At 46.2% G+C, this 25,654-nt stretch overlaps 1 protein-coding gene across 5 annotated transcripts in view; it reads left to right on the top strand.

The window, feature by feature from the left end:
• The window catches only part of LOC101054086 (general transcription factor II-I repeat domain-containing protein 2B), a 46,600-nt gene extending 22,473 nt beyond the window's left edge, over positions 1 to 24,127 (top strand). For 2 of the 5 annotated variants that reach the window (XM_039460458.2, XM_003934101.4), the window contains exons 8-16: positions 600 to 643; positions 5,323 to 5,400; positions 8,548 to 8,604; positions 10,627 to 10,692; positions 13,354 to 13,431; positions 14,532 to 14,615; positions 15,900 to 16,083; positions 17,366 to 17,394; positions 21,993 to 24,127. In XM_039460458.2, coding sequence (XP_039316392.1) covers positions 600 to 643; positions 5,323 to 5,400; positions 8,548 to 8,604; positions 10,627 to 10,692; positions 13,354 to 13,431; positions 14,532 to 14,615; positions 15,900 to 16,083; positions 17,366 to 17,394; positions 21,993 to 23,596 — 2,224 coding nt within the window. In that variant the 3' untranslated portion in view covers positions 23,597 to 24,127. The remainder of the gene's footprint in view (positions 1 to 599; positions 644 to 5,322; positions 5,401 to 8,547; positions 8,605 to 10,626; positions 10,693 to 13,353; positions 13,432 to 14,531; positions 14,616 to 15,899; positions 16,084 to 17,365; positions 17,395 to 21,992) is intronic. The other 3 variants (XM_039460459.2, XM_039460456.2, XM_039460455.2) reach the window with 2 other exon arrangements.
• The last annotated feature ends 1,527 nt before the right edge of the window (positions 24,128 to 25,654 follow it).

Below are 25,654 nucleotides of genomic sequence, written 5' to 3'. Positions count from 1 at the left end.
CGTTTGAGGTGTAGTGTGAAGGGTTAGGGTGCTTCTTCTCTTCCTTAGGTTCTACCCTATTCTTCGTCCAAAAGTACCTTTGGAATTAGAAGACTATTTTCAGTAGACACATTTAATTTTGTAACAACCTATGAAGAACATTAATGTTGAGGCCAGGTGCGGTGGCTCATAATCCCAGCACTTAGGGAGGCCAAGGCGGGTGGATCATGAGGTCAAGAGATAAGACCATCCTGCCGAACATGATGAAACCCCATCTCTACTGAAAATACAAAAATTAGCCAGGCATAGTGGTGCACGCCTGTAGTCCCAGCTACGTGGGAGGCTGAGGCAGAAGAATCGCTTGAATCTAGGAGGTGGAGATTGCAGTGAGCCAAGATCGTGCCACTGCACTCCAGTCTGGGTGACAGAGCAAGACTCCATCTCAAAAAAGAAAAAAAAAAAGTACGTTAATGTTAAAGTTGAGGCATTGTTGCGTTTGGTTGAAGGGAGGAGGGGATTTGGTGCCTCGGAGATCCCGGGCATTTGAGCTCAGCGTGTCCAGGCGCCTGTGCTTGGTCCTCACCGTGCCCATCCTGACCAGGGTTCCCTTCTCCTTGCAGCTGTGGCCCCATCAGTGTGAAAACTGAACCCATGGAAGATTCTGGTGGGTACCATGATGCTTTTAGAATCAAGTATCAGCCAAGCGAGGTAGCTCATGCCTGTAACCCCAGCACTTTGGGAGGTCGGGCCAGGCAGACCACTTGAGGTCAGGAGTTTGAGATCAGCCTGGTCAACATGGTGAAACCCCATCTCTACTAAAATACAAAAATTAGCTGGGCATGGTGGTGTGTGCCTGTAATCCCAGCTACTCAGGAGGCTGAGGCAGGAGAATCACTTGAACCTGGGAGGCCAAGGCTGCAGTGAGCTGAGATGGTGCCCGCCACATTCCAGCCTGGGTGAGAGGGCGAGACTCTGTCTCAAAAAAAGCAAACAAAGCCAGGCATGGTGGATCACGCCTGTAATCCCAGCATTTTGGAAGACTGAGGTGGGTGGATCGCTTGAGCTCAGGAGTTCAAGACCAGCCTGGCCAACATGGTGAAACCCCGTCTCTACTAAAATACAGAAACTTCACCAGGCATAGTGGTGTGTGCCTGTAGTCCCAGCTACTTGGGAGGCTGAGGCATAAGAATTGCTGGAGCCCAGGACGTGGAGGTTGCAGTGGGCAGAGATCACGCCACTGCACTCAGCTTGGGCTATAGCATGAGACTCTGTCTCAAAAACAAAACAAAACAAAAAAGAACCAAGAATCTAGTAGGTTATCATTTGATGCCTTTTTTTGTTTGTTTGTTTTACCAAATAAATAAATCAAGACCAGGATACTAATTAACCTCAGTGGAACCTCATTTGCAGAAGAGCCATATTTGACTCAAATATCTAGAAAACAGAGCCTGGGTGGGGCACGGGGGCTCAGGCCTGTAATCCCAACAGTTTGGGAGGCCAAGGCAGATGAATTGCTTGAGCCAGGAGTTTGAGACCATCCTGGGCAATATGGCAAGACTTCATCTCTGCAAAAATATCAAAAACAGTGGTGCACACCTGTAATCCCAGCTGCTCAGGAGGCTGAGGTGGGAGTGTTGCTTAAGCCCGGGAGGTTGAGTCTGCAGTGAGCCAAAGTGGTACCACAGCACTCCAGCCTGGGCGACAGAGAAAGAATTTGTCTCAAAAAAGAAAAGAAAAGAGAGAGAGAGAGCCTTCTAATTCTGTAAATACTGGGGACTAAGATGTTATTAAATAGACATATTTGTGGATAATTTTTTTTTTTTTTTTTTTTAGACAGAGTCTCGCTTTGTCACCTGGGCTGCAGTGCAGTGGTGTGATTTTGGTTCACTGAAACCTCCGCCTCCTGGGTGCAAGCGATTCTCCTGCCTCAGCCTCCCAAGTAGCTGGGACTATAGGTGCCTGCCACCACACCCAGCAAATTTTTATATTTTTAGTAGAGACGGGGTTTTACCATGATGGCCAGGCTGGTCTCCAACTCTTGACCTCAGGTGATCCACCCACCTCGGCCTCTGAAAGTGCTGTGATGACTGGCGTGAGCCACCTCATCTTGCCCAAAATATCATTTTAATTATATTTGAATAAAAAGTTTTGAATATGATTTTGGAATTACTACTTCACTCACAAATAGAGCAGTGTTCTCAGTTTTGGACATACTTTACTGCGTTTTTGGACTCTTCTGTCATTTCTAAATGTTTTACAATATAAGTACCTTACTATGACAATGTATACTTGGAAAAAAATCCCTCTTCCATGGATGAGAGTAGTTGACCCCCATTCTTGCTTCCCCGGACTCCTCAATAAAAGAAAACCAGCATGGCCGGGCACGGGGGCTCACGCCTGTAATCCAGCACTTTGGGAGGCTGAGGTAGGCAGATCACTTGAGGTCAGAAGTTCAAGACCAGCCTGGCCAATATGGAGAAAACCCATCTCTACTAAGAATACAAAAAAAATTAGCTGGGCGTAGTGTTGCACATCTGTAATCCCAGCACCTTGGGAGGCTGAGGCAGGAGAATCAGTTGAACCGGGAGGCAGAAGTTGCAGTAAGACAAGATCGAGCCACTCTCTTCTCCAGTCTGGGCAACAGAGAGGGACTTCATCTCAAAAAAAAAAAAAAAAAAAAAAAAAGAAAAGAACAGCATTATTTAGAGGAAAAATGTTAACAGGTTCAGATTAAAAAAAAAAAAAATGTAGGCCAGGTGCAGACTCACACCTGTAATCCCAGCACTTTGGGAGGCCAAGGCAGGCAAATCACTTGATGTCAGGAGTTCAAGACCAGCCTGGCCAACGTGATGAAACCCCATCTCCACTAAAAATACAAAAAAATTAGCTGGGCATGGTGGCGGGTGCCTGTAATCCCAGGTACTCAGGAGGCTGAGGCACAAGAATTGCTTGAACCCAGGAGGCGGAGTTTGCAGTGAGCCGAGATCATGCCACTGCACTCCAGCCTGGGCAACAAGAGTGAAACTCCTTCTCAAACAACAATAACGACAACAACAAAAACATTTAAACCCAAATCTTTAATAAAAGGATGGGAAAATACTGAAAGCATTAAAAGTGGAAGGGTTCACGCCTGTAATCCCAGCCCTCTGGGAGGCTGAAGCAGGAGGATCACTTGAGCCCAGGAATTTGAGACCAGCCTGGGCAACAGAGCAAGACCCTCTCTCTACAAAAAATATTTAAAAATAAAAAATCATCCAGATATGGTGGTGTGCATTTATACTCCCAGCTACTTGGGAGGCTGAGGTTGGAGGATCACCTGAGCCCAGGAGATAAAGGCTGGTGTGAACCATGATTGCACCACTGCACTCCAGCCTGGGTGACAGAGCAAGGCCCTGGCTCCAGAAAATAATCATAATCCAAAAGAAAAACAATATTCTGTGTTAAGAAACAAAGATCTGGCTGGGTGCAGTGGCTGACACCTATAATCTCAGCACTCTGAGAGGTGGAGGCGGGCAGATCAGCTGAGATCAGGAGTTTGAGACCAGTCTAGACAACATGGTGAAACATTGTCTGTACTATAAACACAAAAACTGGCCAGGCTTGGTGGTGCATGCCTGTAATCCTAGCTACTTGGGAGGCTGAGGCAGAAGAATTGCTTGAACCAGGGAGGCGGATGTTGCAGTGAGCCAAGACTATGCGATTGCACTCCAGCCTGGGCGACAGAGTGAAACTCCTTCTTAGAGAAAAAAGTTGTAGAGAAAGGAAAACTAGAGCCTTTAGCATGAGTAAAATGAAGTAAGGACAGCAGTGTCTCTAAGACAGTGAAGGTGTGGTTTTGGCTTCGAAGCTCCTGGGAATCCTTGGGAGGGTCCAGGGACAGTGATGGGCCTCCTCATTCCGGCTCCTCCTCTGTCACACCCAAGGGTCTTTTCACCACAACTGTGGGTGCACATGTCTCTTGCATTCCCATGCAAACAGGTGCTTACCAGAAGCTCCAGCTTCAGATAAGAGTCTGAACAAAAGATAGTGCTTCTCCCCTGCAGTGGTTCTAGGTCAAACCAAGACAGGTTGACGGAAAGAAACAGGGGCCGTATTTCAGCTCAGCACAATTCAGCTGTGGAATCTTCATCTCGTTTCTGACATGACAGGCCTCAAACTCTTGCCCACTTAATTTTAGTCTTGGATGTTTTCAGAGCTCAGATATGTTCTGCCTATGTCTTACCTGGTCACAGAGAATTTAAAAAAAAAACCGAAGCCACAGGCTCCTCGTACAAACTGGGTCGATGAGGCCTGGGATGGTGGCTCACGCCTGTAATCCCAGCAATTTGGAAGGCCAAGGTGGGTGGATCACCTGAGGTCAGGAGTTCAAGACCAGCCTGGCCAACATGATGAAACCTTGTCTCTACTAAAAACACAAAAATTAGCTGAGTGTGGTGGCGTTCACCTGTAATCCCAGCTACTTGGAAGGCTGAGGTGGCATGGACTTGTGGTCTCAGCCACTTGGGAGGCTGAGGCAGGAGGATCGCTTGAACCTAAGAGGCGGATGTTGCAGTGAGCCAAGATCATGCCACTACACTCCAGCCTGGGCAACAGTGAGACTCTGTCTAAAAAAAAAAAAATTATACATGCCAGTTCAGTCTCCGTAACAAGAATATTCACACCATTTCATGTAAATGCATATGGATATTTAGCCACCTTGAAGGGGAAAATCTCCCAAAACTAGGACTAGACCCAGGACTAAGCTCCCCCGCCTTCATGATGTCTTTCTTCATCCTCATCTCCCTCCTTCCTTTTTTTTTTTTTTTGAGACCAAGACGCTCTGTCACTCAGGCTGGAGTGCAATGGCTCGGTCTCAGCTCACTGCAACCTCTGCCTCCTGGTTCATGCGATTCTCCTGCCTCAGCCTCCCAAGTAGCTGAGACTACAGACACACATCACTGCTCCCAGCTAATTTTTGTGTGTTTAGTAGAGACGGGGTTTCACCGTATTGGCCAGGCTGGTCTTGAACTCCCGACCTCAAGTGATCCGCCTCCTCAGCCTCCCGAAGTGCTGGGATTGCAGGTGTGAGCCCCCGTGCCCGGCCCCTCCTTCCTTCTTTCCTTTTCTATTGATTTTATTTTTATATAAATATACATAAACGCTTAAATGTATGTTTTCTATATGTCTATTTATAGTGTTTCTGTTTTTGTATCAAGAGGTCAAATTTGTTCATAGTGAATGAACTTCAAGCTCTTTTGCTGATTGTAATGTGGCTGTATTCATCAACTTACATTAGCTAGTCATGTTTCTCTGTTGGCAAGCTTAACCTAACATACAATTTTGTAATTTCCATTGCATCCCAAGGCATTTCCCTGAAAGCAGAAGCTGTCTCAGTCAAGAAAGAATCAGAAGATCCTAATTACTGTCAATATAACATGCAAGGTAATACTGTTTGGTAACACTTTTCTTCCCCAAAAGGTATTCGGGATGGAAGATTTTAATTACTACCTGTCTAAAAAACAGGCAAACACCCGTGTTTGTTTACCTAGGATCTAGCATACTGCCCTTTAGAGAGAATAATCCTACAGTTATTAAATAGACTTTATTCAGCCTCAATCCATGTACTCTTTTATTTTTAAAGAGATGAAGTGCCACTTTGTTGCCCAGGCTGGCCTCTAACTCCTGGGCTCAAGCCATCCTCCCACCTCAGCCTCCTGAGTAGCTGAGACCACAGGAGCACACCACCATGCCCGGCCAATTCTTTGTTTGTTTGTTTGTTTTCAGAGACAGGGTTTCACCATGTTGCCCAGGCTGGTTTCAAACTCGTGAGCTCAAACAGTCCACCTGCCTCAGCCTCCCAAAGTGTTAAGGTGTGAGCTACTGCACCCAGCCTCTTCAGGCTTCTAGTGAGATTCCACCCCTCTATTTGGGCACAGAGTCTCAATTCCTGCTGAGTGAGGTGGCTCATGCCTGTAAATCCCACCACTTTGGGAGGCCGAGGTGGGAAGTTCAAGATCACCCTAGGAAAGATGGCAAAACCCCTTCTCTACTAAAAATACAAAAATTACCTGGGCATGGTGGTGGGCACCTGTAGTCCCAACTACTTGGGAGGCTGGGGCAGGAGGATTGCTTGAACCCGGGAGGTGGAGGTTGCAGTGAGCTGAGATCACGCCACTGCACTCCAGCCTGGGCAACGGAGTGAGACTCTGTCTCAAAAACAAACAAACAAACAAAAACCAGTTCATAGTGGAATCTGAATGTGCATGTCTGCACATCACCATGAGGGGTAAAATACAAGAAAAGCAGAAATGAAATGTGTGCGTGAATTTTTTTCTGTTGCTGACAGACAAATGTTGATTACTAATTTTATAGTACAGTTAGAGTCACGGATAATAAAACCCCAAATTTATTTGGATTTAGTCTTTTACTTAGCAAATAAAATATATGCTAGATTTCCCTCCCTCCCCCTTTTTTTTTTTTCACTTAAAGAATCTTGGGCCTGGAGGCAGTGGCTTCAGCCTGAAATTGTAACACTTTGGGAGGCCAAGGCAGGAGAATGGCTTGAGTCCAGGAGTTCAAGACCAGCTTGGACAACATAGCTAGACCCTGTCTCTATAGAAATTTTAAAATTATCTGAGTGTGGTGGCATGTGGCTGTAGTTCCAGCTAATGTGGTGACTGGGGTGGGAAGATCACTTGAGCCCAGGAGTATGAAGTTGTAGTGAGCCATGATCACACCACTGAACTTCAGCTTGGGCGACAGAGCAAGATCCTGTCTCAAAAAAAAAAAAAAAAAAAAAAAAAAAAAAAAAAACCACAGTCCGGGCACAGTGGCTCACACCTGTAATCCCAGCACTTTGGGAGGCCAAGGTGGGCGGATCCCGAGGTCAGGAGTTCAAGACCAGCCTGACCAAGATGGTGAAACCCAGTCTTTACTAAAAATACAAAAATTAGCTGGGCGTGGTGGTGCACGCACCTGTAGTCCCAGCTACTCAACAGTCTGAGACAGGAGAATCGCTTGAACCCAGGAGACAGAGGTTGTAGTGAGGCAAGATCACACCACTGCATTCCAGCCTGGGTGACAGAGTGAGACTCCATCTCAAAAAAAAAAAAAAAAAAAAAATCAATGTTACAAAACACAAAAATAGACTATGGAACTGTTCCTGATTAAAGGAGATTTAAAAGACACAGCAATTAGAAAAACTATCTGGCTCTAAACCGGATCCTGTACTGAAAAGAGTAAAGCTCTAAAGGACATTTGGGTCAGCTGAGAAAACTGGCATACCCACGATGAAATGCATCAACGTGTTGTCTCATGGCTACATGTCCTGGTTTTTAAAGCTTTGTTGTGATGGTGTAAAGGACTGTCCCTGTTCTTAGGAAATAGTCACTGAAGTATCTATGAAAAAGTATGTATATATACACCCGTATAGATGTCCGATGGAGGGGAGGGGAGAGGGAGGGAGGGAGAGAAATGCCAAGGATCAAGGGAATGAGGTCAAATGTTAACATTGTGGCCAGGCTCGGTGGCTCACACCTATAATCTCAGCACTTTGGGAGGCCGAAGTGGGTCAATCACGAGATCAGGAGTTCAAGGCCAGCCTGGCCAACATGGTGGAACCCCGTCTCTACTAAAAATACAAAAATTAGCCGGGCATGGTGTTGGGCACCTGTAGCCCCAGCTACTCCCATGTGGGGTGGGTACAGATAAAACAGGGTTGTGGCCGGGAGCCATGGCTCATGCCTGTAATCCTAGCACTTTGAGAGGCCAAGGCGGGTAGATCACAAGGTCAGGAGTTTGAGACCAGCCTGGCCAATATGGTGAAACCCTGTCTCTACTAAAAATACAAAAATTAGCCAGGCGTGGTGGTGGGAGCCTGCAGTCTCTGCTACTGGGGAGGCTGAGGCAGAAGAATGGCTTGAACCTAGGAGGCAGAGGTTGCAGTGAGCCGAGATGGTACCACACTGCAGTCCAGCCTGGATGACAGGGTTAGACTCTGTCTCAAAAAAAAAAAAAAAAACAAAAAAAAAACAGGGTTACATGGGTTGGTAGTCATGGGGGCTTCACTGTATGATCTTTGTGCTTTGGTATATTTCAAGTTTTCCAAAATAAAGTGATAAAAAAGTAAAAGGATCGTTTGTTTGAGGTTTATTTATTTATTTATATCTTTTTGAGATGGAGTCTCACTCTGTCACCCAGTCTGGAGTACAGTGGCGCGATCTCAGCTCCCTGCAACCTCTGCCTCCCAGGTTCAAGTGATTCTCCTGCCTCAGTCTCCTGAGTAGCTGGGATTACAGGCGCCTGCCACCATGCCCGGCTAATTTTTGCATTTATAGTAGAGACAGGATTTTACCATGTTGGCCATGCTGGTCTCGAACTGCTGACTTCAGGTGATCTGCCTGCCTCTGCCTCCCAACGTGCTGGGATTACAGGCGTGAGCCACCGCACCCGGCCAGTTTTATTTGAAGGGGTAGATGTATTTCATGTGTACTCCTGTGTAGGTCTTGAATTGTTGGTATTCTATTCAATGATTTCTTTCTTCATTTTTGTATTTCTCCTTTTGTTATGTATTATTTATTTTCCTTTCAGGAAGCCACCCTTCTTCCACAAGCAATGAAGTAATAGAAATGGAATTACCAATGGAAGGTTAGAAAAATGCAGCATTTTATCTCTCTTTTTAAAAAGTTTATAGTATTTTACAAAGAATACACTCTTTTATTTATTTATTTATTTATTTTGAGACAGAGTCTCACTCTGTCGCCCAGGCTGGAGTACAGCGGCACGATCTCAGCTCACTGCAACCTCTGTCTCCCAGGTTGAGGTGATTCTCGTACCTCAGCCTTCCGAGTAGCTGGGACTACAGGCATGCGCCCAGCTAATTTTCATATTTTTAGAAGAGATGGGGTTTTCCTGTGTTGGCCAGGCTGGTCTTGAACGCCTGACCTCACGTGATCCATCCACTTCTGCCTCCCAAAGTGCTGGGATTACAGGCATCAGCCACCCCGTGCCTAGCTGAAAGTTTATAGTATTTTACAGAGAACATACTCTTTTATACATGTAAGTTGGAAGATAAAGAAGGTGACTTCCTGACATGCCTGTCTTCTCAGAAAACAATATTAACAGTTGAGTTCTTGTCCTAAGATACAGTATTAAGGGCCTTATTACTTTGCGTTCTCCTGATCTGTGAGTGATGCTACTTCAAGCACCTGAATGCGAAGTTAACTTTGCATGGGTGCTATTTGTGCTTTGTCTTTTACGTGGCATGACTGAACTTTTTTGGTCAGAGTCAAATAGTATTTTAGGAAATTCTTGAATTAGAAGTAAAATTTGATAATACTTCCCTCCATTCATATATAAATCTTGAGCATCAATATAAATCTTGAGAATAGAGCCTAAATTCCTAACGAGGTTTATGTATGTCCAAGATAAAATTAATTTTAAAAAGGGCAGGGTGTGGTGGTTCACACCTGTAATCCCAGCACTTTGGGAGGTCAAGGTGAGCAGATCACCTGAGGTCAGGAGTTCAAGACCAGCCTGGGCAAAGTAGTGAAACCCGTCTCTATTAAGAATATAAAACTTAGCTGGGTGTGGTGGCAGGTGCCTGTAATCCCATGTACTCAGGAGACTGAGGCAGAATTGCTTCAACCTAGGAGGCAGAGGTTGCAGTGAGCTGAGATCACGACACTCCACTCCAGCCTGGGCAACAGAGTGAGACTGTCTCAAAATAATAATAACAATAATAATTAATTTAAAAGATTTCCTGTCCAAGGCAAGGCACAGTGGCGCATGCCTATAATCCCAGCACTTTGGGAGGCCAAGGCGGGTGGATCACGAGGTCAAGACATCGAGACCATCCTGGCCAACATGGTGAAACCCCATCTCTACTAAAAATACAACAACTAGCCAGGCATGGTAGCAAGTGCCTGTAATTCCAGCTACTCTGGAGGCTGAGGCAGTAGAATCGCTTGAACCCGGGAGGTGGAGGTTGCAGTGAGCCGAGATCAAGCCACTGCACTCCAGAACGAGACTCCGTCTCAAAAAAAAAAAAAAAAAAAAAGATTTCCTGTCCAAACCTAGAGGCATGGGACATCTTTGTCTATTTACAGGCATTGTGATCTTACTTTTAGCTGTGTATCTGCCTTGGACAGAGAGTAACACATGTACTACCTGAAATGCTTCTGGTTTTTTTTTTTCTTTTTTTTTGGAAACAGTCTTTCCATGTTGCCCGGTCTAGAGGGTAGTACGTCGCAATCTCAGCTCACTGCAGCCTCCACCTCCCAGGTTGAAGCGATTCTCTTGCCTCAGCCTCCTGAGTAGTTGGGATTACAAGCCTGCACCACCACGCCATGTGCCACCATGCCCAGCTAATTTTTGTATTTTCAGTAGAGACAGGGTTTCACCATGTTGCCCAGGCTTGTCTTCAACTCCTGGCCTCAAGTGATCCACCCACCTCAGCCTCCCAAAGTGCTTGGATTACAGGCCTGAGCCACCGCGCCTACCCCAATGACTGTTTATTATCTTATTAATGCTTATAAAATTAATATTATATATGAAATGTATTTAAAATGCCAGGATAAGCTACTATTTTTGGTATAGGAACAGTAATTTGTTGGAATATGAGGAGAATACTTAATAACGAATGTCATTTTAGAAATTTTTTTTTTCAAGATTCCACTCCACTGGTTCCTTTAGAAGAACCAAATGAGGACCCTGAAGCCGAAGTAAAAATCGAAGGTTAGTGGCCAAAAGCCCCGTTGCCAAGTATGGTTTTCATTCTTCCTAACGGGATGAATTATGGGGAGGATGGCCGAATGTGGTGGGTCACGCCTGTAATCCCAGCACTTTGGGAGGCCAAGGCGGGTGTATGGCTTGAGCCCAGGAGTTCAAGACCAGCCTGGGCAATATAGTGAAACCCTGTCTGTACTAAAAACACAAAAATTAGCTGGGCATGGTGGCACACGTCTGTAGTGCCAGCTACTTGGGAGGCTGAGGCAGGAAGATCACTTGAACCTGGGAGGCAGAAGTTGCAGTGAGCCAAGATCTCACCACTGCACTCCAGCCTGAGCGAGAGAGTGAGACTCCATCTCAAAAAAAAAAAAAAAAAAACCAAAAGCCAGGCGCAGTGGCTCACACCTGTAATCCCAGCACTTTGGGAGGCTGAGGGGGGTGGATCACAAGGTCTGGAGTTCAAGACAAGCCTGGCCAACATGGTGAAACCCTGTCTTAACTAAAAATACAGAAATTAGCCGGGTATGGTGCCGCATGCCTGTCGTCTCAGCTACTCGGGAGGCTGAGGCAGAAGAATCACTTGAACCCGGGAGGTGGAGGTTGCAGTGAGCCGAGATCGGGTCACTGCACTTCAGCCTGAGCGACAGAGTGAGACTGCATCTCAAAAAAAAAAATAGTCAGGCATGGTGGCTCACGCCTGTAATCCAGCACTTTGGGAGGCTGAGGTAGGTGTATCACCTAACATCAGGAGTTCGAGACCAGCTTGGCCAACATGGTGAAACCCTGTCTCTACTAAAAATACAAAAAAAAATCAGCCAGGCGTGGTAGCGGATGCCTATAATCCCAGCTACTCAGGAGGCTGAGGCAGGAGAATTGCTTGAACCCGGGAGATGGAGGTTGCAGTGAGCTGAGGTTTTGCCATTGCACTCTGGCCTGGGCAACAAGAGCGAAACTCCGTCTCAAAAAAAAAAAAAAAAAAAAATGGTGGGGAAGAGCTTGACATCTCTAGTGTGTGTTTATATAAGTAGAGTAGCCCATATTCCCAATAGGGCCCAGTACTTTGGGGTATTGTAGACAACTTAATTAAGCTGTGCAAAAAGATTAGAAAGAAAAGGAAAATAATAGCCAGGCATGATGGTGCATGCTTGTAATCCCAGCACTTAGTGAGGCCAAGGCAGGAGGATCATTTGAACCCAGTAGTTCTAGATCAGCTTGGGCAACATAGTGAGACTCCATCTCTGCAAAAAATAAACGTTAAAAAAAATTAGGCAAGGCACAGTGGCTACACCTGTAATCCCAGCACTTTGGGAGGCTGAGATGGGCAGATCAGTTGAACCCAGGAATTCGAGACCAGCCTGGGCATGGTGAAACCCTATCTCTACTAAAAATACGGAATATTAGCAGGGCATAGTGAGACACACCTGTAGTCCCAGCTATTCAGGAGGCTGAGGTGAGACAACCACCTGAGCCTGGGGAAGTCGAGGCTGCAGTGAGCCACGATTGTGCCGCAATACTCCAGCCTGGGTGATGGCAGTGAGATCCTGTCTGAAAAATATTAGCCAGACATGGTGGCATGCATCTTTAATCCCAGCTACTTGGGAGGCTGAAGCAGGAGGATGGCTTGAGCCCAGGATTTCAAGGCTGCAATGAGCTGTGATTACGCCCTGCACTCCAGCCTGGGCAACAGAGCAAGACCCCCCACCTCTAAAAATAAAAATTAAAAGAAAAATTTTTTTAAGTCTTGCATATCAGTACTGACCCGTAACGGCCTCATCTGTGCTGTGTTCAAGTGAGGAAAGACTATGTCAAGGGTATGTAAAGGGGGAGAATGGAAAGGAAAGGGTGATTCACTCAGATGTAGTCCCTTTCCTGCTGAAGCAGACACACAGTGTCAGAAGTAATTGCTCAGGCTGCAGCCGGAGTTTAAGTGCAAGGATCTAAAAGAAGTGAAGTTGGAAGTGTGATTTGAGGCCAGCGCAGTGGCTCACACCTGTAATCCCGGCACTTTGGGAGGCCCAGGTGAGTGGATCCTTTGAGGCTATGAGTCTGAGACCAGCCTGGCCAACATGGCAAAAACCCGTCTCTACTAAATATACAAAAATTAGGGCCGGCCACAGTGGCTCATACCTATAATCACAGCACTTTGGGAGGCTGAGGCAGGTGGATCACTTGAGAACAGGAGTTCGAGACCAGCATGACCAACATGGTGAAACCCCGTCTCTACTAAAAAAAATACAAATATTAGCTGGGTGTGGTGGTGGGCACCTGTAATCCCAGCTACTGAGGACGCTGAGGCACAAGAATAGCTTGAACCTGGGAAGTGGAGGTTGCAGTGAGCTGAGATCACATCACTGCGCTTCAGCCTGGGCAACAGAGTGAGACTCAGTCTGGAAAAAAAAAAAAAAAATTAGCCGGGTGATGCATGCCTGTGGTCCCGGCTACTCAGGAGGCTGAGGTGAGAGAATCACTTGACCGTGGGAGGTTGGGGCTGCAGTGTGCTAGAACCACACCACTGCACTCCAGCCTCAACTACAGAGTAAGACCCTATCTCAAAAAAAAAATAAAAATAAAAAAGATTGAGTCCGAATCTAAAGCAGCACTTAGACAGATTTCAAGGAGAATTGGCCTTAATCTTTGTAAATTCTAAACTTCAACTTCTGTTTCAAGGAAACACAAATTCATCCAGTGTTACAAATTCTGCGGCAGGTGTTGAAGATCTTAACATCGTTCAGGTGACTGTTCCAGGTATGGACTAATGTTATATTTTCTCTTTTGTCTTAATTATTTTTTTGACAAAGGGTGGTCTCTTAGACCTGTCATTTTTACTTAGTTCACCCTGGCAAGTAAGAAATGACAGTTTAGGAATATAAAATATGCCGCAGGTTGCTGTACAGCAAGCGTCCGGCTCGTATCAGACATTGTTAATCAGATATTCAGCTTCTCCCGGCCAGGCCCCAGCATTACCTGGAAAATGCATCTCAGAGCAGGCAGCTCAGAGCACCAGCTATGGCTGTATTGGAATTGGCCACAGAGGTGAAATGTTTTTGTTGCCCGTCATGAAGTAATCTTCTACATGTGTATGTAAAATATATCTGGAAGGATACGAGAGAATGTAATCATGTCGTGCCTCCAGGGAAGGAAACTAACAGCTGAGATAGGGATGGGAGAGAGGCATTCGAGATGTTTCTGTGTATTATTTCTCTTGAATGTTGAGCCATATGATTGCTTTAGTTATTCAAAAGTAAATAGAGTTTTAAAGTGTTGAAAAATATCTAAAAAATAAAAACACAAAAAGGGCTTGGCATGGTGGTACATGGCTGTAATCTCAGCACTTTAGGAGGCTGAGGCAGGAGGATCACTTGAGTCCAGGAGTCAGAGTGTGCAGTGAGCCAAGATTGTGCTGTTGCACTCCAGCCTGGGCAACAAGAGCAAAACTCAGTCTCAAAAAAAAAAAAAAAAAAGAAGAAATAACAGAAAAATATACCTTACCTTCTAATCCTAGTACGTCTTACTCCTTTTACTTGTCATATTTCGTTGGCTAAGATTTCTATTTTAAGGTTGAAATGTGGTGGTGAAAGTAAACATCCTTGTCTTGTATGATATTGAAAATATTCCCTAAAAGTAGTATGTAGTATGTTTCTTTAGGTTTATAATTTGGAGAAAATTCTCTATTGTTTATAATGCCTTCCATTTCCAAATTTCCAAAATGCTTAATTATTGCTAAAAGTAAACTGAGTAACAATCCATGTAAAACACTTTCTCAGGCGCAAACAGGCGTTTCCTCCAGCAGCTTTCTTGGGAGAAAATACATGAATAACCCTGGCTTGTTTATTTGTTATTCGTAGATAATGAGAAAGAAAGATTATCAAGTATCGAAAAGATTAAACAGCTAAGAGAACAAGTTAATGACCTCTTTAGCCGAAAATTTGGTAAGTTTTTGTATCTTTTTATATCCAGAATTCATACACTTGAAATACTTCTTTTTAAAAGAAGTGGGGCAGTGGCTCACATCTGTAATCACAGCACCTGAGGAGGCCAAGGATAAAGAATCACTTGAGCCCAGGAGTTCAAGACCAGCCTGGGGAACAAAACGGCACCCCAGCTCTACATGCACACAAAAAATAACACTTTATCTTATAAGAAGTTGATCTTGGCTGGGTGTGGTGGCTTACACTTGTAATCCCAGCACTTTGGAAGGCCAAGGTGGGCGGATCACTTGACGCCAGGAGTTTGAGACCAGCCTGGCCAACATGGCAAAACCTCAGCTCTACTAAAGATACAAAACATTAGCCAGTCGTGGTGGTGCGCACCTGTAATCCTAGCTGCTCAGGAGGTTGAGGCCCAAGAATCACTTGAAACTGGGAGGCGGGAGATTGCAGTGAGCTGAGATCACACCATTGAACTCCAACCTGGGTGACAGAATGGGACTGTCTCAAAAAAAAAAAAAAGAATTGATCTTTTTGTGAAGGAGCTATGATAAAAATTAGTCAATATATCTTTTTACAGAAGGGCTTTTGCTAGTGGCACTGACTCATGACAATGATAATAATAGCTATCTTTGTTTTACTGAGTGCTTACCTTGGCTATTATTTTTTGTGCTCAACTTGTGTTTGATTATTTAATCCTCACATAAAACCTTTCAGGCAGGCACCATGATAACCTCATGTAATGGATGGAGAAGCTCAGTCTGCCTCTGACCTATGCCAATTTAAAAACTATTCACACATCATAGTACCACTGGAAACTAAAGTAATAATGGATGATCATAAGTATTGTCATTTGATTGTCCTAAATTCTGACATTAAAGATAAATCCTGCTTAGGGAAATGTAAGGAACAAACTCAGCTTGTTTTATTGGGGTGTGTGTGTGTGTGTGTGTGTGTGTGTGTGTGTGTGTGTGTATGTGTATTTGTTGTGTTGTTTTGTCTCGCTCTGTTTCCGAGGCTGGCATGCAGTGGGGCGATCTCAGCTCACTGCAAATTCTGCCTCCTGGGTCCTTCCTGTGTAGCTGGGATTGCAGGCATGAACCACCATGCCCAGATATTTTTTGTATTTTTAGTAGAGACAGGGTTTCCCCATGTTAGTCAGGCTGGTCTCGAGTCCTGGCCTCTAGTGATTCACCCGCCTCGGCTTCCCAAAGGGCTGGGATTACAGGCAAGAGCCACCTCACCCGGCCAAACTCAGCTAGTTTTATGCTGCTCATCCCGTCACAGGTGAAGCAATTGGTGTGGATTTCCCTGTGAAAGTTCCCTACAGGAAGATCACATTCAACCCTGGCTGTGTGGTAATTGACGGCATGCCCCCAGGGGTGGTGTTCAAGGCCCCTGGCTACCTGGAAATCAGTTCTATGAGGAGGATCTTGGATGCAGCTGAGTTTATCAAATTCACAGTCATCAGGTAAGTGAGTCAAGAGGATGACTCTGGAGACTGTGACCTGCCCGAGGTGGGCATGTGGCAGCCTCAAGATTTGCATCCCATGACGTGGGCTGGGGTTTGTTCCCACAGTGGACCGCTGGGCCACGCCGTCTCACACTGACTTCATCATCCTCTGCTTCCTTGAGATGTGTCTGTGTCTCTGTTTCTTGGTGATCACGGGCAGCCTTCCCAGTTTTAGCTCGCATGGCACCTAGCATAGAGTTGACACTCTGCAAAAGTTTGTCAAATAAAACTAAGTGGGGCTGGGTGCAGTGGCTCATACCTGTAATCCTAGCACTTTGGGAGGCTGAGGCAGGTGAATCACTTGAGGCCAGGAGTTTGAGACCAGTCCGGCTAATATGGCGAAACACTGTCTCTACTAAAAATACAAAAATTAGCTGGGTGTGGTGGTGTGTGCCTCTAATACCAGCTACTCAGGAGGCTTAGGCAGGTGAATAATTTGACCTGGGAGGTGGAGATTGTGGTGAGCTGAGATGGCACCACTGCACTCCAGCCTGGCAACAGAATGAGACTCTGTCTCAAAAAATAAATAAATAGGCCTGGCACAGTGGCTCATGCCTGTAATCCCAGGATTTTGGGAGGCTGAGGCAGGTGTATCATTTGAGGTTGGGAGTTGTAGACCAGCCTGGCCAACATGGTGAAATCCCATCTCTACTAAAAATAAAAATTAGCTGGTGTAGTGGTACATGCCTGTAATTCCAGCTACTCAGGTCAATTGCTTGAACCCAGAATGTGGAGGTTGCAGTGAGCCCAGATTGTGCCACTGCACTCCAGCCTCAGCAATAGAGTGAGACTCCATCTTAAAAAAAAAAAGTTGAGTGTGGTGGCTCACGCCTGTAATATCAGCACTTTGGGAGGCTGAGGCAGGTGGATCACCTGAGGTCAGGAGTTCAAGACTAGCCTGGCCAACATAGTGAAACCCCGTCTCTACTAAAACATACAGAAAATTACCTGGGCATAGTGGTGCGTGCCTGTAATCCCAGCTACTGAGGATTCTGAGGGAGGAGAATCACTGGAACCCGGGAGGCAGAGGTTGCAGTGAGCTGAGATCATGCCACTGCACTCCAGCCTGGGCAACAAGAGCAAAACTCTGTCTCAAAAAAACAAAAACAAAACAAAACAAAATAAATAAATATTCTTCTATTAAAAAATAAATAGGTAAAAATTAAAAACAATAAAACTGAGTGCACAGAAGAGGAAAGGTGAGCTTATCACATTTATCACTGTGTCTCTCTCTCTCCAGGCCACTTCCAGGACTTGAGCTCAGTAATGGTGAGTATTCTGCATGGTGAGAAGAACGTTCCAGCAATGTTGGGCCACGGGAAGTGTCTTGGTGGGTGCTGACCATGGGGTCCTTGCTTCCTGAGCCTGGGAGCCAAGCATACTGCCTTTGATGCATGCTTTATTTTTCCTGCATGTGATAAGGTTAGATAATTCCGTTTGAATTTGATAAATCAGGCGTTTTTTCTCATACAACAATCTGAAGGAGTGTGATCTGTATCATACCGTAGTGTGAAGTGTGATGTGGCACATTCTGGTTTTTTTGGGGGGTTTTTTTGGAGACAGAGTCCTGCTCTGTCACCCAGGCTGACTCAATCTCAGCTCACGGCAACCTTCGCCTCCCCAGTTCAAGCAATTCTCCTGCCTTGGTCTCCCGAGTAGCTGGGATTACAGGAATGTGCCACCATGCTCGGCTAATTTTTGTATTTTTATTTTTATTTTTATTTTTGAGATGGAGTTTTGCTCTTGTTGCCCAGGCTGGAGTGCAATGGCACGATCAGCTCACTGCATTCTCCGCCTCCGGGTTCAAGCAATTCTCATGCCTTGGCCTCCCAAGTAGCTGGGATTACAGGTGAGCCCCACCATGCTTGACTAATTTTTGTATTTTTAGTAGAGATGGGGTTTCTCCATGTTGATCAGGCTGGTCTTGAACTCCCAACCTCAGACAATCCGCCCTCCTCAGCCTCCCAAAGTGCTAAGATTACAGGCGTGAGCCACTGTACCTGGCAATTTTTGTGTTTTTAGTAAAGATGGGGTTTTGCCATGTTGGCCAGGCTGGTCTCAAACTCCTGACCTCAAGAGATCCGCCCACCTTAGCCTCCCAAAGTGCTGGGATTACAGGCGTGAGCCAACGAGAGTGACTGATGTGGTACACTGTTTATTCAAGTGTGTTTTATGGCAGGAGCTCCCCTGAGGCCACGTGTACAGCTGCACTAACTTGATAGTACTGATCTCCTCTGTGTTAGTTGGTAAATAGTGCCTGCCTGGCCACCCAGCCCCACCCTAGTGCCCCCTGACCTTGGCTTGACCTTCCTACAGTGCTGAAGCCAAAGGGGTTCCACCAGGCACAGCATGGACCCCCAGAACCCTTCCAGTGCTGAGGCTAGCATCTGTCTTTTTGTTTTTTGTTTTTTGTTTTTTGAGATGGAGTCTCGGCCTGTTGCCCAGGTTGGAGTGCAGTGGCGAGATCTCGGCTCACTGCAACCTCCGCCTCCCGGGTTCAACCTATTCTCCTGCCTCAGCCTCACGAGTAGCTGGGATTACAGGTGTGCACCACCACTCCCAGCCAATTTTTGTATTTTTTAGTAGAGACAGGGTTTCACCATGTGGGTCAGGCTATTCTCGAACTCCTGACCTTGTGATCCGCCTGCCTCGGCCTCCCAAAGTCCTGGGATTATAGGCATGAGCCACATCACCCGGCTTTTTTTTTTTTTTTTTTTTTTTTTTTTAAGATGGAGTCTTGCTCTGTCACCCAGGCTGGAGTGCAGTGGTGTGATCTTGGCTCACTGCAACTTCCACCTCCCAGATTCAATCCATTTTCCTGCCTCAGCCTTATGAGTAGCTGGGATTACAGGCATGTGCCACCACACCCGGCTAATTTTTGTATTTTTTAGTAGAGACAGTTTTGCCACGTTAGCCAGGTTGGTCTCGAACTCCTGACCTTAAGTGATCCACCCACTTCACCCTCCCAAAGTGCTGGGATTACAGATGTGAGCCACCGCGCCCAGCCCAGCATCTGTTCTAATTGAGCAATGCCCAGGCACTCTGCTTCTTAAATATTCTCTCTTTTTTTTTCCTTCATTTTAAGTTCCAGGGTCCACGTGCAGGGTGCATAGGTTTACACAGGTAAACGTGTCATGTGGTTTGCTGCACAGATTAACCCATCACCTAGGTATTAAGCCCAGCATCCATTAGCTATTCTTCCTGATGCTCTCGCTCCTCCTACCCGACACCCCCAGCCTGTTAAATATTCTTTTTTTTTTTTTTTTAACGGAGTCTCACTCTGTTGCTCAAGCCAGAGTGCAATGGTGCAATGTTGGCTCACCGCAACCTCCACCTCCTGGGTTTAAGCGATTCTCCTGCCTCAGCCTCCCCAGTACCTGGGATTACAGGCATGCACCACCACGCCCAGCTAATTTTGTATTTTTAGGAGAGTCAGGGTTTCACCATGTTGGTGAGGCTGGTCTCAAACTCACAGCTTCAGGTGATCTACCCGCCTCAGCCTCCCAAAGTGCTGGGATTACAGGCATGAGCCACCACTCCCAGCAGGATGTTAAATATTTTTAATGTCTTCCCTGGATCCCTTGCAAGTTAGTCAGTATCCTGTCAAGTAGACTATGGAGAGGTGTTTTCACGAGGGTGAGTCACCAGGGAACCTCCTAATGTAATGTTTGAAAACCAAAGGATTCTATTAAAATGCTCCATTCTTATTCCCAAACGCATCTGATTGCTAAATGATTTTTTTAATCTTTATAATAGCTTTATTTATTTATTATTGTGTTTTTTTAGAGACTAGGTCTCTCTCTGTTGTCTAGTCTGGAGTGCAGTGGCGTGATTATAGCTCACTGCAGTCTGGAACTCCTGGCCTCGGGTGATTCTCCCACCTCTGCCCCCTGAGTAGCTGGGACAGCACTGCAATGCCCAGCTAATCTTTTTTTTTTTTTTTTTTTTGTCTTCTTCTTTTTCTTTTTTCTTTTTTTTTGTAAAGACAGGCTTCAAGCGATCCTCCTGCTTCAGCCTCCCAAAGTGCTGGGATTATAGGGATGAGCCACTGTACATGACCTACATTTTCTTAAGTTGCACTTTTACATGTGTGTGCTCTGGAGATACCTTGCTGACCTGCAGGGTGGCCAGCTTCTTTAAATTTCAGACACTAGCCCCTGCACGCTTGAACATGTTTATATGGATGAGTTCTGTGTGGTTCTGTGGCTATCACCCTTGTCATTTGAGACTCACAGCAAGTAAAAATCATATGCCTTTTCTGTGTTCACTCCCATCTCTGTTATTTCAAAGTTTTCTTGGGAATCAAATGAGAAAATATGTTAAAATGCATACGTAAGTTCAGGCTAAGTGACTCACACCTGTAATCCCAGGATGGAGGCCAAGGCAAGAGGATTGCTTGAGTCCAGGAGTTCGAGACCAGCCAGGGCAACATAGGAAGTCCCCATCTCTACAAAAAAATTTAAAAATTATCTGGACACAGTGGCTCTTGCCTGTAGCCCAGCTACTTGGCAGGCTGAAGCAGAAGGATCACTTAAACTCAGGAGTTTGAGACAGCAGAGAGGTGTAATTGTACCACTACACTCCAGCCTGGGTGACGGAACAAGACCCTGTCTCTAAAAAGGAAATGCATACATCTGGGTGTGGTGGCTCACACCTATAATCCTAGCACTTTGGGAGGCCAAGGTGGGCAGATCACCTGAGGTCAGGTGTTTGAGACCAGCCTGACCAACATGGTGAAACCCCATCTGAAAAACAAAAAAAGAAAATGCACACACTATCAAATAATTCCTGTATAAACTGGACGTAACAAGCACAGCTACACGCCGAGCCTCATCAAAGGGGTCTTTTGTTTGTCTCATGTACTTTTAAAAATAAGGATGAGGCCAGGCCTGGTGGCTCCCGTAATCCCAGCACTTTGGGAGGCCAAGGTGGGTGGATTGCTTGAGCCCAGGAGTTTCAGACCAGCCAAGCAACACGGCAAGACTCCACCCCTACCAAAAAAAAAAAAAAAGAAAAAAAGTAGCTGGGTATGGTGATGCGTGACTGTAGTCCCAGCAACTGGGGAGATGAGCCCAGGGAATTCCAGGCTGCAGTGAGCCATTATCACACCACTGCACTCCAGCCTGGATGACAGAATGAGACTCTGTCTCAAAAAAATAATAATAAAATGGTAATGGTGTGCTCCCTTGAGGGAAAAAAAAAAAAAGAAAAAGAATAATTTTAAAAAATGAGGAATAGTGGCCAACATTGAAAAGCCTAGCACTCTTTCATAAAAGTCCATCTTCAGGTTTTCTTTAGAAATCTGAAGATCTGGCTGGGTGCAGTAGCTCACGCCTGTAATCCCAGCACTTTGGGAGGCTGAGGCAGGTGGATCCCCTGAGGTCAGGAGTTTGAGACCAGCCTGGACAACATAGTGAAACCCCATCTCTACTAAAAATACAAAAATTAGCTGGGTGTGGTGGTGGGTGGCTATAATTCCAGCTACTCAGGAGGCTGAGGCAGGAGAAACTTGAACCAGGAGGTGGAGGTTGCAGTGAGCCGAGATTGTGCCACTGCGCTCCAGCCTGGGCGACAGAGCAAGATTCCGTGTCAACAACAACAACAACAAAAAAAAGGTCAGTCTTCGGGTTTTCTTTAGAAATCTGAAGATGTGGCCACAGCGGGTGTCCTGGCAGCGGTTTGCTGGAGTTGAGTGTCAGCTGTCCCTCTCTGCAGGGGTGGGTCACCCTCCTGTTAACCACGTCTCCCGCCACTGCCCGCCATTGCTTCCTCCCTCACGTGGGTCGTCAAGCATTTGCTGTTGTTTTCCTCATGGTAGCGCTAAGAGAAAAGTGAAATATTTCTTGTCTCCCTGTCTCTGTCAAAAGTGGGAAAACGTAAGATAGACCAAGAGGGCCGTGTGTTTCAAGAAAAGTGGGAGAGAGCGTATTTCTTCGTGGAAGTGCAGAATATTCCAACGTGTCTCATATGCAAACAAAGCATGTCTGTGTCCAAAGAATATAACCTGAGACGCCACTATCAAACCAACCACGGCAGGCACTATGACCAGTATACGGAAGGAATGCGTGACGAGAAGCTTCACGAGCTGAAGAAGGGGCTCAGAAAGTATCTCTCAGGCTCCTCAGACACTCAGAGTCCCGAGCAAAAACAAGCGTTTGCAAATGCAAGTCCCACCCAGAATCCCCCCGTGCAGCCCGTAGAGGACACGGCCAGGAACTTGTGGGAGAAGTTACGTGAGAAAATCAGGTCTTTTGCGGCATATTCCATCGCAATCGATGAGATCACGGATATAAATAATACCACCCAGCTGGCCATCTTCATCCGGGGCGTCGATGAGCACTTTGATGTGTCCGAAGAACTTCTGGACACAGTGCCCATGACAGGCACAAAATCTGGAAACGAGATCTTTCTGCGTGTTGAGAAGAGTCTGAAAAAGTTCGGTGTTGACTGGTCAAAGTTAGTCAGCGTGGCCTCCACTGGCACTCCAGCAATGGTGGATCCCAATAATGGACTTGTCACAAAACTGAAGTCCAGGGTGGCGACGTTCTGCAAGGGCGTGGAACTGAAGTCCATCCGTTGCATCATTCATCCGGAATCACTCTGCGCTCAGAAGTTGAAGATGGACCACGTCATGGACGTGGTAGTGAACTCTGTGAACTGGATATGCTCCCGGGGACTGAACCACAGTGAGTTCACAACGTTGCTCTATGAGCTGGACAGCCAATATGGCAGCCTCCTGTACTACACGGAGATTAAGTGGCTCAGTCGAGGGCTGGTGCTAAAGAGATTTTTCGAATCGTTGGAAGAAATTGACTCTTTCATGTCATCCCGAGGGAAGCCCCTGCCTCAGCTGAGCTCCATAGACTGGATCCGAGACTTGGCCTTCCTGGTTGACATGACGATGCATCTGAACACTTTGAACATCTCCCTCCAAGGGCACTCCCAAATCGTCACGCAGATGTACGACTTGATCCGGGCGTTCCTAGCCAAACTGTGCCTCTGGGAGACTCATTTGGCGAGGAATAATCTGGCCCACTTCCCCACCCTGAAATCGGTTTCCAGAAACGAAAGCGACGGGCTGAACTACATCCCCCAAATCGCGGAACTCAAGGCCGAGTTCCAGAACAGGCTGTCTGATTTCAAACTCTACGAAAGCGAACTGACTCTGTTCGGCTCCCCGTTCTCCACGAAGATCGACAGCGTGCACGAGGAGCTCCAGATGGAGGTTATCGACCTGCAGTGCAACACGGTCCTGAAGACGAAATACGACAAGGTGGGGATACCGGAATTCTACAAGTACCTCTGGGGCAGCTACCCCAAATACAAGCAACACTGCGCCAAGATCCTCTCCATGTTCGGGAGCACCTACGTCTGCGAACAGCTGTTCTCCATTATGAAACTGAGCAAAACGAAATACTGCTCCCAGCTAAAGGATGCCCAGTGGGATTCTGTACTCCACATCGCAACGTGATGGAGAGAGAGCCCCTGGCAGTGCCCTATGGTGGGAAAGGCTGGGGTCTTCTAGGCCCGAGGGATTGGGAGATGACAGCATCAATTCTTTTTGTTTGTTTGTTTTTCTTTTTTGAGACAGAGTCTTGCTTTGTCACCTAGGCAGGAATGCAGGGGCGCGATCTCAGCTCACTGCAACCTCCAGCTCCCGGGTTTGAGCGATTCTCCTGCCTTGGCCTCCTGAGTAGCTGGGACTACAGGTGCGTGCCACCATGCCCGGATAAGTTTTGTATTTTTAGTAAAGATGGGGTTTCACCATGTTGGCCAGGCTGGTCTTGAACTCCTGACCTCAGGTGATCCACCCACCTCGACCTCCCAAAGTGCTGGGATTACAGGTGTGAGCCACTGCGCCCAGCCTAAAATGAATTCTTAAACATTTGTTTTTTTCCATTTTTTTCCACTTTGATTCAGAAATATAATCTGCAATATCGTACTTGTTTATATGACATTGTATGCCTCGCTGTTCAGTAAAAATCAAGAAGGTTTTATTGTATCATTGGTAGTTGACTTTTCTATGCCTGGCTGCTTCATTCCTTCACATTACCTGCCTGCCCCCCGCAGAGGCACTGTAGTTGGCATCCTGAAGTTTAAATCAGTCAACAGAGAAATAGGTAGAGAGACATGTATATCTGTTTTTTGTTTTGAAATGGAGTCTCACTCTGTCGCCCTGGCTGGAGTGCAATGGCATGATCTGGGCTCACTGCAACCTCCACCTCCTGGGTTCAAGCAGTTCATATCCCTCAGCCTCCTGAGTAGCCGGGATTACAGGCATGTGCCAGCACGCCCAGTTCATTTTTGTATTTTTGGTAGCGACAGGGTTTCACCATCTTGGCCAGGCTGGTCTTGAACTCCTGACCTCAAGTGATCTGCCCACTTCTGCTCCCAAAGTGCTGGAATTACAGGTGCGAGCCATCGCTCTGAGCTCAAGATGTGTATATTTGTGAGCACACATTTATCCCCTGTCCCCATCTGCGTGGTCTCCCACATGGTCTAACATGTTTCCAAGTTTCAGGAGAAAGAGTTGGAAACATACTGACATACTAATCCCATGTTATCTATCTCAGCCTTCACCTGGAACCAGAAAGGTCAGGTTTAAAATGGAAAAACCCCAGAGCAAATAACATAGGCTCTGTCTATAAAAGCTAGACAAAGTAAGTTGAGGTTTAGAGGTTTTTTTGTTTTTTTGTTTTGAGACGGAGTCTTGCTGTGTCTCACCACTTGCTGGAGTGCGGTGGTGCAGTCTCGGCTCACTGCAGCCTCTGCCTCCTGGGTTCAAGTGGTTCTTCCGCCTCAGCCTTCTGAGTAACTGGGACCACAGGTGCGCCCCACCACACCCGGCTAATTTTTGTATTTTTAGTAGAGACAGAGTTTCACCATGTTGGCCAGGATGGTCTTGATCTCTTGACCTCGTGATCTGCCTGCCTTGGCCTCCCAAAGTGCTGGGATTACAGGCCACCATGCCCGGCCTAGAGGTTATTTATTTTTATTTTTTATTTTTTTACTTTTAACTTCGAATAGTTATAGAAAAGTTGCAGCCAGACACCGTGGCTCACACCTGTAATCCCAGCATTTTGGGAGGCTGAGGCAGGAGGATCACTTGAGGTCAGGAGTTTGAGACCAGCCTTGGCAACATGGTGAAACCCCATCTCTACTAAAAGCACAAAACTTTGCCAGGCGTGGTGGTGCGCACCTGTAGTCTCAGCCACTCTGGAGGCTGAGGCAAGAGAATCACTTGAACCTGGGAGGCTGAGGTTGCAGTGAGCCGAGATTGTGGCATTGCACTCCAGCCTAGGCAACAGAGCGAGACTCTGTCTCAATTTAAAAAAAGAAAAGTTGCAAAAATAAAAATAGTATGAAAAATACTCACATGCCCTTTAGCCAGACTCTCAATTGTTAATCTTTTTCCCTTGTTTCATTATTGAATCGCTCTCTCTCCCTCCTTCCCTCCCTCTCCCTCACACTGATACGTGTGTGTCTATAATCAGTGCCTATGGTGTGTGTAAGCAAATGTCTATGAGTA

The sequence above is a fragment of the Saimiri boliviensis genome, chromosome 20 (assembly GCF_048565385.1).
Source record: "Saimiri boliviensis isolate mSaiBol1 chromosome 20, mSaiBol1.pri, whole genome shotgun sequence".
Taxonomy (NCBI): domain Eukaryota; kingdom Metazoa; phylum Chordata; class Mammalia; order Primates; family Cebidae; genus Saimiri; species Saimiri boliviensis.
The sequence above is the reverse complement of the archived record's forward strand: the minus strand, read 5'-3'. Positions and strand labels throughout refer to the sequence as shown.